Raw genomic sequence first — 18,035 nt, 5'->3', positions numbered from 1 at the left:
TTAATTTCTACTGGTTGTACCCTTAGAAGGATGGATCCTGATTAGTGAGAAGGGTTGTCATTCAGCTGGGCACCTTGGGAATGTCGATGGGAACAACTGTATTTTTTTTTTTTTTGCATTTTTTGTCCAGGGCTGGGTTTGAACCTGCCACCTCCGGCATATGGAGCTGGCGCCCTCCTCCTTGAGGCACAGGCACCACCCAGAACAACTGTTCTTTACAACGCAGGGTGAGGAATCCAAAGCCCCAGTGACAATGGGGTGGGTGGGGAGGGGTCATCAAGAAGCCCAAAAGGCAGATGAAGGGAAGTCAGGAGGTGAAGCGCCAGAGAAGCCACCGGCTGTGGGGTGGCTGAATGGACTTTTAAGAACAGAACTTTTGGGGCAATGTTCAGATGATTGCTTGTATATTGTTCTTTTCTATCTCTATTCCAACATTTTTATAAAATCTGCTTCATATACATACTGGACATTATATGAGCCATTTCAGTATCAATTAAAAATATGGACAATCTAAAGCATAATCAGATATAAAGAGGACAGTGTACTGAATCTCATGTATCCACAGCCCAATAATGCAACGAATCTTGGGTACCATCACCCAACTTAAGCTATTATGGTGAGTCTTTTTTTTTTTTTCCCACTAAATAAGTCTTTTTAATTTGTGGAAACAAACTACAGAAGGCTAAGTTCCATATCTGAAGTGAACAGAAGATGAGGGAAATCAGCTGGACTGGTTTAGGCTGCAGCCTAAAGCTCCCTGGGAGGCTGAAGGATACGGCGCTTCAAAATTCCACAAGGGGTGAAATACATCAAAGTGCACATCATCTCAGGAGTGTGGAAGCCCCTGACTGATATCTAAGCTGCACAAACAAGTGAAAACCCTGTGCATATTGATGAGTCGTATAAAAGCTAGTAAACCTTGGGCGGCACCTGTGGCTCAAGGAGTAGGGCGCCGGCACCATATGCTGAAGGTGGTGGGTTCAAAACCCAGCCCTGGCCAAAACCTGCAAAACAAAGAAACAAAAAAACCCTAGCAAACCTTGAGCCTGATTTCCACAGATTCTTCTAGCTCTGTGAACAAATAGAAAGCAGAGGTAGGAGATGTGTGGATAAGGGTTGTGTGTCTAGGAAGGGGTATTACCTAGAGGTTGACTAGACCAATTAAAGTTTTGTTCTTGGAGCATCGTGTGAATTCCTGACTACTTCTGCATCCTCTGAGGATGGCGGTGTCTTTTGGTGGGGATGGGCCTGTCTGTGCAGGTGAAAGTATCAGCCACGGGCATTTAGTGTTTATTTTCCCTTTCACCTGGCATCAATCTATATGAGTCAAATAAGGTAGATATTAAAGGGCTGTTTTACTTTATCACCTGGGTAGACTTTTTTCACAGTATAAAGAAAAGAAATGATTTTCAAGATCATTAAGAATTATGGCTTAATATACCTTAGTCCATACTTTTCTAGTTGGTATTTCTTTAGTAATACCAATAGTGCTCAGACTCTATCACATGTGCCAGAATTGAAAAGGACTCTAGATACAAACCCCAAATTACACGAGTTATAAAAATATTTGTTTGGGGCGGCACCAGTGGCTCAAAAGGGTAGGGTGCCGGCCCCATATGCCGGAGGTGGCGAGTTCAAGCCCAGTCCTGGCCAAGAAAAAAAATTTATTTTGGAGAAATAATTAATTAGAAAAATTTCTATTTAAAATTTTTGTTTCATTTTCTTAGTCAATTATAAATAATGTATTAATAAAAGAGACAGTTGGTTCTAATTGGGAAATGTAAATAATAAAATAACATAAATAAAATAAAATAAACACAGCACAGACTGAGTTTGACACAACTTCTCAAATGGAAAGTTATCTTGATTAGGAATAATTTGCATTATTACCTAGCACAATAAGTGTTGTCTACAAAAATCTTTTTTCAACATATTCTGGTTCTTTAGGCTTCTATACTTCTTGGTAGTTGATGAAAGCTGTGAAATCTTGAAATTATTGCTATTAATTGTGGACTTTTAAAGTTTCAAGAAGTCCAGGATCCTTCAGACAGTGTCAAAAATGAAGCAGGGAGAAATTTTGCCCCAGACGATGCTCACGTCTGCCTGCACGGACTCGATTTTAACGTGTCACCTGTGAGGCAACCGTATGTGATTAAATTCCATCCTTTTTTCCCACTATATTCTTGGTCACCTTTGAGGGCCCTGATCAGATTTTGTGATAGAGAGTTGTCTTTTTTTCCCTCCTTACATCTTTGAACAAAATTTCTCTTATCATCACATCTTCCTCTGGTCATATCATGTAGTCGGACACGTTGTCGACACCCCAGTGTGTGAATCAAATCAGGAAGCAAGATCCCTGCTCCCGGGGTCTGCATGTGTCCTCCCAAAATTCAAGTGTTGCCAATGTGATGTTATCAAGAGAGGGTCATTTAAGAGGTGACAGGTCCTGCCTTCATGAAAGGGATTAGGGCCCTTATGAAGGGCTTCAGCCCTTTAGCTCTTCCGTCTTCTGCCAGGTGAGAACACGGCCTTCTTCCCCTCTGCAGAATACACCTTTATCACGAGGCCCTCATCAGACGTGAACCTCCAGCGCCTGGATTATGGACTCCTAGCTTCCAGAACTGTGAGAAAATAAGTTTCTATTTTGTATACATTATGCCATCTCAGATGATCTGTTACAGCAGCACAGAAGGAGTAAGATACTACATCCTTTCTTAGGAAATTGATTGCTCAAATCTCAAATTCTCCTGCTTTATCTTATTACGCTATTTTTGTAATTTACTTTGTGAGATTATTATTACTCTCTTAATATAAACTATATTTTTATCATGTAATGATATACATTTTTATAGTATTCTTATCATATTTTATGCAAAATGGCAAAATAAATTTAAAAATTCCTAGAGGGATTCATGAGCATTTATCTACTTGAAATAAGTTCAACTGCTAAAAATCAAAGAACACTGTCTTTTTCTAATGTATCATTTACTTTTTCCCTTCTTTTGCTGATATATAAAAATGTACATATTTTATGATTTAATTCGATACATTCCTATAACATGTAAAAATCAAAACAGGGTATTTTAAGAATATCTTTCACCTTAAATGTTTATCTTTTCTATGTGGTAGGAATATTTGAGTTATTCTCTATTTTGAAATGTACAATAGATTACAACTATAGTCATCCTACTGATCTATTGAGCACTAGTTTCTATTTCTTCTGCCCTACTCTTTATTTGTACCTATTGATCAACCACCCTTCACCCTTCACCCCTCTACGTTTCCTAGCCTCTGTTAGGCACTAATCTAGCCTCTTGTGCGTCATGTCAGGAATAAATAAAAGAAGAGTTTTTTGGATACTTTCTGGGTTATGTACATAGAACGAGTCTACGCTTCCTCTATATTTACTACTTTCTAATCACTTTCACAAACTGGAAAACTTCAAGGTAAATACTTACGTGAATTCATCTATCTTAGACTGGATTAGTGTACAAGGTGAAGCACACAATCCCTGCATTTTAAACCTCAGGCATTAAGTCTAAATTCTCCTCCTCAAACCTACATACATACATTTACAGTGATTTATTTTGCTTGTGAAAGTAAGGTGGTTTGCATAAAAAATGGTACAAATAAAATGACCTCCCCTTTTGATATTCCAATTAATTGTGAAAGCTCTCCCTTTGCCCTCAGACTTTCCAAGCATCTTGAGAATAAATTTAGTCTTAATAGGTCAAGTCTCTCTGGAATTACATTGCAGAGAAAGACATGATGTGTTTTGGGTCCTGCGTTTGCTCAGTTTTGGGGCGTGCCACACACTATTATGCTTTGGAAGAAGTGGCTCACTACTTACTGGGGCTGCTCCTGGTCTGGTAGTGGTTTTCAGGAATCAAATGGGAGGGCTTCTCCTTCCGGGTCTCATGCTCAGCCTGCTCCCCCATGTCTGTACGCACCTCCTTCCGGGTCGTCTAGTTCTTTACATGCCACGTGGAGATCCTTGTCTAAGCTGCAGAAGTTACCCTCAAAGGGATGCTCAGAACCAGGGGGGCAAAGCTTGCGTCTACTGTGTTTCATCTATTAGTTTATATCCTCAGCTCTTATTTCTAATTGCATTCTGCTCCCATTGTGCCTGTGTCAGGAGGAGCTTTCATCTTTAGCCACCTGCCCTGGAAAAACCTGCTTTCCAGGGAGAATCCAGGGCCGGTGTGGAACCTAACCTAGTCATCACTCGGAAGTCCCCCATCCCTCCCGGGCCCCTCCTGGCCGCAGGTCTCTCCCTGGGGGTTACCTCATGCTTCAGAGGTTCTGATAAGGTTCAGCAGGCTAAGAGCAGCCTTTTTGGGGAACTGAGCTCTTCCGTCTCAGAGAAGTGCAACCATTTCAAGGAAATAAAAAGAAAAAAGAAAAATACCCCACAACATTCTCTGGCGATGTCATTAATTTATACAACTAAAATAGACTATGTTAGGGATCGTTCCAGCAAGAAGGGTCCTCAGGTGACTGGTGCTGTCTTTACTTAGAGGGCAGGCAACTTTTAAAGGTCAGTTTCTTTGTTAAATTTTTAAAAATTTCTCCAATAACAATGAGAAAAATAGCATCGATTCTTCTATCAGCCCCTTTTAGGTGCCAAGCATTTTAGACAAATTATCTAATTTAATCCTTAAAATCCCGTATGACAAGTATTATCGTTGGTATTTTGACATTATTGAAGTTAAGACAATGAAACTCAGACAGGTTAAGGAATTTACTCAAAATTACACAACTAGGATTTGCATTAAAATCTGCCCGACTCAGAACCCGGAAGGTCATGTGAGAAAATGCACGTTTGATAGTACACGTGTATGAATAATCGCATAAGATATGTCTGGCTGGGCCCCAATTAATTAATTAATTAATTAATTCTAGAATCATTGAGGACAGAGATAAGTAAGAGCAATGGCTGGATAGAGGGCGTGCTATGAGCAGAGAGCAGGGCACCTAGCCTGGGAAGCCCGGGCCCACCATGGCCGAGCATTCTTCCTGCCCGGGGTCTTTCTCCCTCAACACTAGAGAGGCGCCCAGAATGCAGGCCCCGCCAGTTAGCAGGAGGCCAGGCACTGTCATCTGGCTCTTCCTTGCATTTTACTTTGCCTCTTCAGTTTGGGAGATTACTTGTCATAGTTTTAATGAAATTAGATTGATTTGTGATGGTATGTGAACATTTTCTGGCCATGCTGCTACCTCTGATCATTAAAGGGTATATTTGCCTTTGAGAAGAAGTTTTGAGGACATGGCCTTTGGGGGAAGGTGTGGAAAGCAGAGGGTGAAAGGAACGATACAGAAAATGGCTCCTTCCCCCACCTCCAAATCTCAAATTCAATATCCCCATGTGTGCTTGTGCCCGAGTGGGAGAGTGTCTGTGATCTATACTGATTATAGTATGTAACAAATGCTACAGTTTGCGTCTTAAAGTATCAATGGGACCTACCTATCAAAAAATATATTCCATTCATAATTTCTTCAATTTTTAGCTTCCTAATTTAAGCACTTCATGATGTACAAAATACTGTCTTATACCATCTCTATAGTTAAAAACCTAACTATAGGTGGTACCTGCAGCTCAGTGGGTGGGATGCCGGCCACATTACATCAAGGCTGGTGGGTTTGAACCCAACCTGAGTCAGCTAAACAGCAATGATAACTGCAACAAAAAAATAGCCAGGTGTTGTGGTAGGCACCTGTAGTTCCAGCTGCTTGGGAGGCTGAGGCAAGAGAATCGCTTAAGCTCAAGAGTTTGAGGTTGCTGTGCACTGTGACACTACAGCACTCAATCAAGGGTGACATAGTGAGTGAGACTCTGTCTCAAAAAAACAAACAAATAAATAAATAAATAAAATACAAATAAAAACCTACCTATGGTGCTTTTCTGTCTAAATAGTATCATTGGGAAAATTTAAATATCACCTGTAACTCAATAATATATCTTGAATAATATTCCAGGAAGGATTCCCTGAAGAGTCTAAGGTAGCAAACAGAATCTGACATTATGGAATAAGAATTTGAAATTAGACCAATTTGAATTGGTTGACATGTACACCACATGCATCTTAAAGACAGAGACAAAACTGTCTTACAATTTTGAGAAACAAACCGTGTGCGTGTTTTCATATTTTCAGAACTTGCCGGCACACAGCAGGATGACTGTGGGTGAGATTCGTCATATGCAGCTCGCTGTTTCTCTCCATAGACTACTTTCTACCTAATGTGTTGGCCCTCGCATCTTGTTCTTTTTTTGTCTTCTGTTTCTTTGTTAATAGAAAGTCATTCTACTCAGACTAAGCTGTCCGGTCTCTGCCAGTTTGTCCACTGGGCGAATCCGGCAGGACTCTCTGCCTGGACTCTGCTGGCCCTGGGCCCTGCTTCCCGAGCCCTCTGCAGGCCACATTCATTCTTTTTTTTTTTTTTTTTTTTTTAATTGAATGGTAACTATGTACATTAATGCACTTCTGGGGGACAGTGTGGGGTTTTCACATGCAATCTGAAATACTTCCATCAAACTGGTCAACACAGCCTTCATGTCATTTTCTCAGTTATTGTTTTAAAACGTTCACATTCTACTCTTAGAAAGATTCACTTGTACCCCTATAAGATAAACCTCAGAAGTGATCCCTCCAAACCCCCTCCCTCCACCCGTTCCCCCCTCCTTTTTTTGCCATATTCATTCTTGCTGCTTGTTTTACACCGTCCCTTCCTCTACCTTGTGCAATTGAAATTGATTTTGTCTCCCTCGGCTTCTCCGCCTATAGGAAGGGTCTCTTTCTAAGATACAGGTAGAAAATGATTAGAAAAAACAGAAGGTTGGTGGCAGATGTTACAAAGCCTTCCTAGCAGTCCATCCTCGTGGTAACGGTTTTGGAGATGAGTGTCTGTGCAGGAGAGGGAGGAAACACCCACCTTGTAACCCACGACTTCAGACTCGTTGGCTAATGGCACGACGGGCTCCCAGCCCAGGGACACCTGGGAGCCGTGCTGCTCCCACTGGAGGTTGCCGGGCGCCTGGCTGGGGGCTGCAGAATGGAAAGTGGACGTGAACGGACGCGGATTCTCAAATACATTCCTCATTCCAAGCCTGTGACTATTTCAATCCTTTTTCATGTTTAGTAGTTGGCTGGCAACATAGGCTCCCTTCCAACTAGTCAGATAAGGAGGGATTTGCTCTGGAGTGTCATTTTAAGAGTTTCTCTACTGAGTTTTTGAACTTGGATCCTTTTATCTCCTTTCTGTGTCAAAATTGCTTGGCCTCGTTTCCCACGAAGATAACCTTTATATACTATAAATGCGAAATTTTCTCAGCTAGTTTTGGAATTCAGACCCAAGCCTTGAAGCAAGGCTATGACTCCAACTCCCTTTGACTGTGCAGAATGTGCAGATGTTTCCCAGTGTCTGAAACAAGCAAGAAGCCCAGCTCACTTACGGGATCTCTTGGTGGTTGCGCTCACTTGCCCGCTGGGCGGCCCGTACCCGGCCCCGTTGTAGGCCCTCACTGTCAAGTGGTACCGGGTGTTTCCTTCTAGTCCTGTCAGGATGATGGAGGAGTCGTTGCCCCGAGTTTTGACTGTTTCTGCTGAATCTTCCTGTTCCGTGTCTTTCCAGTAACCAACCTGTCAACAAGTTATCATACGGCAGGTTAATCTTAAAGTTTCCTCTGTACTGTGACCGCTTGAACGTCTACCTGTTTATTTTTATCTGGATGTGGCCAGTGCCTACCCCCAGGAAGACACACCTCTGTCTCACCCAATTAACAGGTCCCGAGGGGCCACATTTCAGTTCTGTCACTGCCTGATTAGCATTGGCGTAAATGGCCCCATCATAGCAGCATTCACCAAAGCAACACCACCTGCCACTTTGTACCCTGGTGACAGGAAAGGGCCCCAAAGGCGTCTTGACATGAAGGAGGAATCATTCAAAGAAACGGAAGAAATGCTTCTCACAGGTCCCAGGACCATTTACCATTCAAACCCGTGAAACCTCGAATGAATTATCTGAGAGAGGCACGAACACTATTTCCGTCTGGGCTTCACATAAAGGGGAGTCACAGAAGCTGCATCAGTTTGATGTATAAGAGGTGACAGAACATTCGTGGTACCTTGGAGTGGTTGCAATGTAGAGAAATGGTGTTGTTGGGGCGGGGAGGGCAGGAAGGAATAAAGGGCTTTCTGTGGAAGCCCAGCTTGTGCGTGGAGAGCATCCTTCCAGAATGAGCTCCCTGCAAACTAGATCCGTTTGTCACACGGCTAACCTAAGAGTGGTTAAAGAGTCTAAGAACCTAGACTTTAGCACACATCAGTGTAGGAAAGTGCAGCCCCCCACTTCTTTATTCTGGGGAAGTACTGGAAGAGTAATCTTTTCTCCCCACTTAATTACTGAAGGGAAAGTAACGTGTCCCTGCACCCATTTTTTTCAAGTGTTTTGTGCACTGTGGACTCTGGAAAGTCAGAGGTCACATTTTCCTGGATTCTCTTCCAGCTAAGCCTACTGCTGTCCAACGTGGGCGGTGAGGAATTCTTTGGAATTTGGGAGATACTCTGGAGCCTGTCTAGACTTGCCACTTGTAGCTGTGGCCACAGTAAATCATTAACACAATAATCAAGTAAATGAGGCGAAAGCTATGTTGATTGGTTTGATGTAACCATGTCAGATTGTATAAAAAAAAATCAACACATTGTACCCCACATATGCATAAATATATTCATGATCTATGTATATTTGACTTGAAAAAAAAAGAGGTCTTGTCTTAAGAATGAACACTGGGATTACCCTGACATATTGAGGGCCTCACGCGGCCTTAGTTCTGGCTGACGGCAAAGAGAATGAGAGATGGGACGAGGAGGAAGTTAGAGATTGAAGCTGCAGCGCTATGAGTGAAAGACTGCGGGGATCAGCCATGTTCTCTTCCTTTCATTATTTTTTATATATTTATAAATATGAAATAACTTCACCCATTTCCTTTCTTGTGATATTTTATATATGGTATGTTATTGGTAGGTAACTTTGAAATGTAGTTCCTTCTAGAAAGACAAGATTTTCATCCTGAGATGGACAAATTGACCTGCGAGCCTTTTTTTGGTTCTCCCTTTTGGAAAGAAGGTGAGTACATTTTCATTTGTAAAAGAGACATTTGCACTCTATGGGAATGGGACTGTGGGGAGGAAGCTGTGTATGGTTGTGGGGTAACCAGGGGGTAGGGTACGTTAGTGTCCAGCATCTGTTTCTCCCTCACTCTTGTGTGTGTTTCTCTATAGCAGAAGATGGAAAGCTAACATTCCTATTTATGAGACACCTTGCGGTCAGGGTCCTGGATGTGTATTAGTCAGACGCAGGTGCATAAGATTTGAAAGCAGAAGTGAGATGCAGGCTGCAGCTTGCTGCCTCTACTTTTCAGCTGGCAAGCACAGCAATGAGTGATTGAATTCCCCTCTTTCCCCCTTGCACCAGTGTTAATAAAAGTCTCATTGCTGGCCCACCACCCATAGCTCAGTGGTTAGGATGCTGGCCACATACACTGAGGCTGGCGGGTTCAAACCTGGCCCGGGCCTGTTAAACAACAATGATAACTGCAACAACAACAACAAAATACTCAGGCATTGTGGCAGGTGCCTGTAGTCCCAGCTACTTGGGAGGCTGAGGCAAGAGAATCGCTTAAGCCCAAGAGTTTGAGGTTGCTGTGAGCTGTGATGCCACAGCACTCTACCCAGGGCAACATAGTGAGACTTTGTCTCAAAAAAAAAAAAAAGTGTCTCCTTGCTTAGCCACTGGCTTTATTGTAAGGAGGGAGGAGGACAGTCATTTTGCTGGTAAAAAACAGTGGGCATGGTGGGATCCTAGAGCTGGCAATCATACTAGGGGCCTCTAGGTGCCGAATTCTTCCTGACTGTGACGCCATCTTAATCCCCTTCCCAGCCACAGAGTGGAGTGTGCTTCTGAAGTGGGTGGTGTCCTGCTTTCAAAAGACATCACCATTTCCTTTGTGAACTGGCCCTATAATTTGGCTTTTCGACTCATTCAAGAGCAACTAGCAATCTGTTAACTCTCAATAATTTTATAAATTTTTAAATAAAAAAACCACTTTTTTATAAGCTAGCTAGAATACTTAGTTCTTTGCAACTGAATCCAATTTGATAATTCAACATAGATCCCCAATTTATATATAAAAGGCTAAGATGATCAAATGCTAATTTTTAGCCCTGCTTCCTCACCGAAGTGAATGAGCACACAGCTGATGACCAAGCTTCATTATCTTTTGTATGACGCTGGCTCCACTATTCTCAATTCTGAAAACCAACTTATCCTGCTTGGTCACAGCACATTTGTACTGAAAGCAATCTAAGTTATTTTCAAGCCACAAAATTGGCTGAGAAGTGGTTGTATGAATAGACACGTATCTTGTTTTCCCCTGGTGATAGATCTGATTTCTGTTTCTAGAAATGGTTTACTGGTTATGTTATTGTAAATGTAATTTAATGGGTTTCAGTGTAATTAAATTTAATAAATTATACATTTTGATACATATTTTAATATAAAGTTTTGACTTCTAAATATCGAATGTGTGTCCTGATTAATCACCACAAAATTAAACATCTCAAGTAAAACACAAAATGTTTCCTAAGTAATTGTGAGAAAAACAAAATTCTCTCTGTACCAGATGAAACCCAGACATTTAGATCTCCCAAGGAGAAATCTAAAAATTCATACATCATTCCTTTCTCTGGTACTTAGAATATTAAAAAATAGAATGGAAGAGTTGCTAATGCATGGTGAAATAATAATTATTTATCTTTTTATTGAAAGGGGAAAATAAAACAATATTCATAGTTTAATAGTAATTCTTAAGCTGGAATTGAGGTTACACCAATCACATACATCTTCTAAAGTTGGAACTTTCTCTTCCTTTGATTTCTTTCTCCATAGAGATTTCCTCAACTCTTAAACTTCGAATTCTCTATGTGAAATCCCTTGCAATGAAGTTAAAAACATTAAGAAGATATAAATATTTAAACTTGTAAGCACAGACAAGCTACAATTTTAAGACTCTCATATAATTGTTTTGTTTTGTGTGTGTCCATTCCTATATTCTTATATATGTTTAATATATTTACGATAATGGTATAATTTTATAATTTTGTTCTACTTTCATTCCTAACATTATAGTTATATAGATTCTATAAACATTCCCATTAAAAAAATACTATTCTGTATTATCCCTTTGTATCATATAGGATTAAACCATTGTCCTATTGTGAAACATTTGAGTAGCTTCCAACTTTTGCTGTTTAATGTTGTCATATATTTGGTTTGCCACATATGACATTAATTCCTCAGAATAAACAGATCCCAGAAAGGAGATTCTGGGTTCCAAAACTATAAACATTTTTACACTTTTTGAAACAAAAATGCCACACTGGTTTTCAAATAGTTTATATTAGTTTTCATTTTCAGTTTTTTTTATTTCAGATTAATATAAAAGTACATACAACTAAGTTATATCATTTGTATTTTAAGGTTAATTTTCATGTTCAACAACATTTATAAGTCTAAGATAATTGCAAGTGTGTTGAAAGCTCCAGACTGATCAGAAACTAGAAGGTCTATATCTGAATCTTACTTGGTCTATATAAAGGGCTGGACAAGTTAGTTAACCAGTGAATTTCTATACCTTGTTTGTAAATATACCTCCATTTTATGAGTCGTTTTAAGGCAGGTTTCCTTTAATTCCTCCATTACTTGAGCTATTCTGTTTCTTCATGTTTTAATATTTGTATTTGTTTGTTATTTGTAAATATGATTCCTTTTCATTCTTCATATTATTTTATGATTTTATATTTCAAAAATTGTTGTTACTTAAAAATATATTATATTTTATCTTTCAAAAATTATTTTTACTTAAAAATATAATATTAATAGTAGACAGTATTATTAGTGGCAGGCAGGAAGTATTAATTCTCTGCATCATTCAAGATCTTTAAGAGTATGGAGCTGAACTTTAAACAATAGGATGGTTCTTCTTACTTCACACCCTATTATTTTAAAGTTGATTCTACGGAATAATACATTTAACTGTGCAGCTAGTATATTTGAAGATTCTAACATATTCATGTGACACCCATCCAGTTCCCTTACTTGAAGTTATAGGATCTAAAACCCACGATTTCTGCCATAAGCAGTTGACTAAAGGGTGAGCTATGAACTTTCCCTTCTTAGTTTTCGTTCAGGCATATAAAACCACTGAGGATTTACTCCTAATAGTTTATCGTTCCTTTTACTTGTTCGAAGGCTTCATTTTTTTTTTTTTTTACAGCACTTTAGGTTCGCAACAAAATACATAGATCCCTCATAACCCCCTGCCCCACACGTGTGCAGCTTCCCTCATTATCAACCAAATTGGCGCATTCTCTACAATGGAAGAAGCAACTGTATTTTGTCCTGTAAAATGTGCCCCCATATAGAATGCACACCTCTGTTCTTGACTCAAACTTTCAGAAAAACGTCCCTTGAAAAGGTGGCCGTGTCTCTGCTGGTAAGACATCTGGGCAGAGCTGACACATCTGGGGAGGGCTGAAAAACATCTGGGGAGGGCTGACACACATCTGGGAAGGGCTGACACACATCTGGGGAGGGCTGGCACACATCTGGGGGGGCTGGCACACATCTGGGGAGGACTGATACATCTGGGAGGACTGACACCTCTGAGGAGGGCTGACACACACCTGGGGAGGACTGGCACACATCTGGGGAGGACTGGTACATCTGGGGAGGGCAGACACACATCTGGGGAGGACCGACACCTCTGGGGAGGGCTGAAAAACATCTGGGAGGGCTGACACACATCTGGGGGGGCTGGCACATCTGGGGAGGACTGACACCTCTGGGGAGGGCTGAAAAACATCTGGGGAGGGCTGGCACACATCTGGGGAGGACTGGGGAGGGCTGACTCTACTTGAGTAGAGTCCAAGCTCCTCACCATGGTTCACGAGGTTCTACCTGTTATTATCTCCGTATTATTTTCCAACCTCCTCTCATCTCACTTGTCCACCTCCTTCCAGCAAAATAGGACACAATATTTAATCAGATTCTTGATTGAGACCCTTTGAGATTTTGGCACCTGCTGTCTGAAAGTTCTCACGATTCTGTAAAGGGCTAGTTCTGTCTTTTCATCTATGTTTCACTGTCATTGAGAAACTTCCTTTGGTGCTTTGCTAAAGAAAGCCCCCCACCCTTAGTCAGTGTCATGTTTTTACTTTGATTTTTATTATAATTATTATAAGTTACAATGATCAGACATGAAATTACTTTAACTTATCTATGTGATCGTTTGCTTCCTGCTGGCACCTAGAGGCACTCAGTAATTTTCTTACAGAATTAGTAAATTTTTCTTACAGAATTAGTGGTTGCAATAAGAAGAACAGATGGGAGAGACGCTGGAGTAGACAGAGGAGGTGATGGTGGAGGAAAGTGCTGGAGTTGGGCTAAGAAATAATTTTGGGTATTGGGTTAATTATGGAGGTGATAAACAGGGAACTGTTTAATATTTTAAATTCAAGATTTTAATATTTAAATCAAACATGGTAGGCTTTCTTCACCTTAAAGGTTGGAAGTTTTGGTTTTTGATTTGTACTCGCTTTGAGATTTTGGTTTTGCTTTGGTTGCACGTATTCTATCTTCCTTGCAGATAACTACTGTTCATGAGACGAACCGAATCCCTCCGTCCTTCATGTCTACCATCTTCCCTCTCACCTTAGTGTAAATTTCATTTCCTTTGCATTCTGGGATTGTTTTTCAAGTTTGTACTTTGAAGCACTGGTTTAAATATTTAGCAGTATCAACTTTGCATCTTATTGCTTCCAATGAATATTTTATTTTAGTTACTTTGATTTTGATTTTATTGCATTTTCTTCATATCCTGAATTGCTCTTTAAATATAGAAGAACTATTCTGGTTTATCTCATTGAGGTCTAGAACTGTATGTTTACAACTTCTGATTTATAAAAACAACTTTTCTAGGGAAAAGAATTCATGCAAAGCCTTACCACTTGTTTTCTTCTTTCAAAGATTTTTCTTCTGTCTAATCACTTTTGGATCTCACCTAAGTCATCTTCGAGTGTTCTAAAACGGAGTTGAGGCTTGTTTGGATGGGGAGACTTCTCTCTCCAGACTTTCTGTCCCAGACCAGGGGGTCTATTCTGTGCAGGTAGATGCTTGATAGTTGGTTGTTAGTACCAAGCCTCTACTCATCTTCCCTGAACAACAGAGAGAAATCTACTGGGGCCTGGCTGAGAGGTCAAGCCTCATGTGCACGAGTAGAGTTTGTTTCATTGAAGAAAAGATGAAGGAGATGGAGGCCAGAGGCTATTTCCTTGCTTTCTTGGGCCTAGAAAATGGGGTTTTAAGGCTGGGTCATTGCTCACAGATGAAAGAAAAGTGAAACGCAGAAAATGCTGGAATGGTTTGCTTGGTACCACTCACTGTGATGTAGTGAGGATCGTCTGGGGCCTGATGGTCACGTGGGCACTTTTAGGAGAAAGAAGAAAAGCTGGTTTTACGCTCCCAATTCACTGCCATTCCTAAATATGCAGTTAATAGTTGTAACTAAGGTAAGCTGGGGGTTAGATGGCAGACACTTTTCACTGTTAGCCTAGCTGGGGGTTAGACGGCAGACACTTTTCACTGTTAGCCTACTTCTCTACTAATTCTTCAACTTCAGATACATTTGGAACACTATGGCCTTTTCTCTGAAGTGCTTTCCCCTTTTGCAGTCCTCCTGTCTCACACCACATCTAAGACAAGCCATGCCTCTCTACTCAGTTTCAAAATCCTCCATACTCCCCGTATACGCATTTCTTGTGGAAGATTAATTTGTTCTGATTGGCAAAGTCCCTGCTTTAGACCATTTCCAGCTTCCTAATCTCCTGAATTTAACACTAGGTATAGTTATTAAATTAGCTATTAACAATCAGTACTCTGAAAAATGCTGGCAGCACTATTAGATGGCATGCATATTAGGGATTTTGTGCCCAGAGGTAATTTTACTATAAAAGATACAATTTAATGAATCAAATAAGATAAATAACCAATACTTAGTTAAACCTTTAAATATTTATGAGGCAGTTCAATAGTGATTAGAGGATATGAGGTGAGAAAGCTTGAAATGCAGCAGGAACATAATAAGGCATATCACTTACTGGATAATTTGTATTCAGCTTTCTTAGAAGCCGTTACAATGATCTAAGGAAAATACAGTGAAGAAGACTTGCTGTAAATATAACTGACTTTGTTCTTAATAAAATTCAGGGCGGGTCTTTTACAAATGTCAGTTCCCTTCCCTTCTTCACCTTCTTTACTCAAATGCTCTGACAAAGAGCACGTGGAGTAGAGAAAGTTCTAGAGCTTTCTTTACAACTGATGAACCGGAATATGTTTGGTGAGATGACCTGTAAACACATTTCAGTTCCTAACACAAAAGATGATAAATGTCAGGTGATGGATACTCCAATTACCCTGCGATACATAGGCATTGCACACTTGTATCCAACAGCCCGCGAACACTACAAATACACTGGAGGTGCCAGAAATGTATGCACATTTGAAGAGATCTTGTTGGAAGTAAAATCAATCATCCCCTCAAAATGTATGAGTTGCAGGTAAAATGGATGTACGAAGCCTGTCTGGGTACACTTGACCAGTAACGGCGTCTTCAACTTCAAAAAGTAATACATAGATAACATCTCTTAAAATGCGTATATATTGTTTTTGCATCCTCTGTATATAACTATTATGTACTTATAATAATTAAAAATAAAAAAATTAAAAAGTTTTTTAATAAATGTTAATTAGATGAAAGAGTGAAAGTTATGGTCTGAAAGTTAGTATTTTCAAAACAATATTAATCTTTACCAAAAAAAGTACGTAATAATATATACGATCTACTCTACGTGAGATGCAGAGAATGGTGAGTTTTGGAAATGTATAGTCTTCATATGTATAATAGAAAGGAATAAAAGTCAAAAATCAGTGATACATTCAGCTTAAGATATTCTAAAGGAAAAATAGATTTGAAACCCACATAAAATAGAAAGAAAAATATAATGATAATAGAAATAGTACTTAATTGGTTGGAAAAACAAAGATGAAGATACAGAACAAAGGAAAAGTTAATTCTGTGAGAAGATCCCAATTTTGTGAGTCTCTGTGGATCAAGACTGAGGAGGAAGAGAAAGGGCAGACGGGAGGGGACAATGTGCACATTATTGACACAAAGAAAATAAATCAGAGATCCTAGAGAAATTAAACAGACATGGATAGCGAGGTGGTGAATAACGTGTCCCTACCAACCCTGCCCCAGATGAGCATTTCAAAGACTTGGCAATCATCCAAACCAGACGAAAGCTTGGAAAGAGTTTGCTCTTGAAAAGCCAAAACTGCAAAGGTTGAAATGTTGAGGTTCTGGCTTTCTTGTTTGAGGACGTTCTCTAATCCCTCTGGAAATGATGCCAAAAAGATTACAACCTCCGAGACTGGAGCAGCAGAGGAAGTTTATTGCAGAAAGAACTGCTGAAAACATAAGAGGGAAATTCAAGAAGTGAGAGAACTATAAAAAGGATGACTCACGATCTAAGTATGAATTTGTTTAAACCCTTGGCTGAATGGTGAGCTGTGCGCGCTCGGAGAGCAACACTGGCAAATAATGTGGGAAGAGACCAAGAGAAATCTTAGAGGCAGAGTCGCCTTAGGTGTGATTTTGGAGCTGCTCCTTTTAAACTGAATGTATTTACCAATCTGTGCATCCTCAGGAAGAAGTGAGGGTGAATTTTTTAAAAGTATATGCTGGGATTTAAAAAAATGAAACATGTTAAGTGAAATGATATAATAGTTCACAGTTGCTTCAAAATGATACAGGAGGATTGATTAGATGGAGTTATACATAAAACAGATTGTTAATTAATAACTGTTGAAGGTGAGTTTGGTGTACACAGAAATTCACTATATTCTGTGTTTCTGTGTATTTTAAAATATTTCATAATACAAAGTTAAAATAAAGAAACCCCAATTTTAAAAAAGATAGCATTTATAATGGCTTCAAAAAATAAAAGAAATAAAACTAGGAAAAATAAATCTAGGTATCCTTGATACCAAAGCCAGGCAAGGACTACAAAAAAATGAAAGTCCAGGCCCCTCATCCCTGATAGACACAGGTACAGGCCAGGCCCCCATCTCTGACAGACACAGGTGTAGGACAGGCCCCATCCCTGACGGACACAGGTGCAGGCCAGGGCCCCCCCATCCCTGACGGACACAGGTGCAGGACAGGCCCCCCATCCCTGACAGACACAGGTGCAGGACAGGCCCCCACCCCTGCTGGACACAGATGCAGACCAGGCCCCCATCCCTGATGGACACAGGTGCAGGACAGGCCCCTCATCCCTGATGGACACAGGTGCAGGCCAGGCCCCCTTCCCTGATGGACACAGGTGCAGGCCAGCCCCCCATCCCTGACGGACACAGGTGCAGGACAGGCCCCTCATCCCTGATGGACACAGGTGCAGGACAGGCCCACATCACTGACAGACACAGGTGCAGGACAGGCCCCTCATCCCTGATGGACACAGGTGCAGGCCAGGCCCCCCCGCCCCTGACAGACACAGGTGCAGGCCAGGCCCCCATCCCTGACGGACACAGGTGCAGGACAGGCCCCCATCCCTGACAGACACAGGTGCAGGACAGGCCTCCCCTTCCCTGACGGACACAGGTGCAGGACAGGCCCCCATCACTGACAGACACAGGTGCAGGACAGGCCCCTCATCCCTGACGGACACAGGTGCAGGCCAGGCCCCCCCACCCCTGACAGACACAGGTGCAGGCCAGGCCCCCATCCCTGATGGACACAGGTGCAGGACAGGCCCCCACCCCTAACGGACACAGGTGCAGGCCAAGCCCCCACCCCTGATGGACACAGGTGCAGGACAGGCCCTCATCCCTGACGGACACAGGTGCAGGACAGGCCCCCA

At 41.1% G+C, this 18,035-nt stretch overlaps 1 protein-coding gene across 1 annotated transcript in view; it reads right to left on the bottom strand.

Annotated features, from left to right (window-relative positions):
* CNTN5 (contactin 5) overlaps positions 1-18,035 on the bottom strand; it is a 516,137-nt gene that overhangs the window by 9,739 nt on the left and 488,363 nt on the right. The window contains exons 19-20 of the mRNA XM_012801575.1: positions 7,451-7,637; positions 6,931-7,043 (exon numbers count right to left, since the gene is read on the bottom strand). Of these exons, the coding sequence (XP_012657029.1) occupies positions 6,931-7,043; positions 7,451-7,637 (300 nt within the window). The remainder of the gene's footprint in view (positions 1-6,930; positions 7,044-7,450; positions 7,638-18,035) is intronic.

This window comes from Otolemur garnettii, unplaced genomic scaffold (assembly GCF_000181295.1).
Source record: "Otolemur garnettii isolate 467f Iridium unplaced genomic scaffold, OtoGar3 scaffold00001, whole genome shotgun sequence".
Classification (NCBI taxonomy): domain Eukaryota; kingdom Metazoa; phylum Chordata; class Mammalia; order Primates; family Galagidae; genus Otolemur; species Otolemur garnettii.
This window is presented reverse-complemented; position numbering and strand designations above follow the sequence as displayed.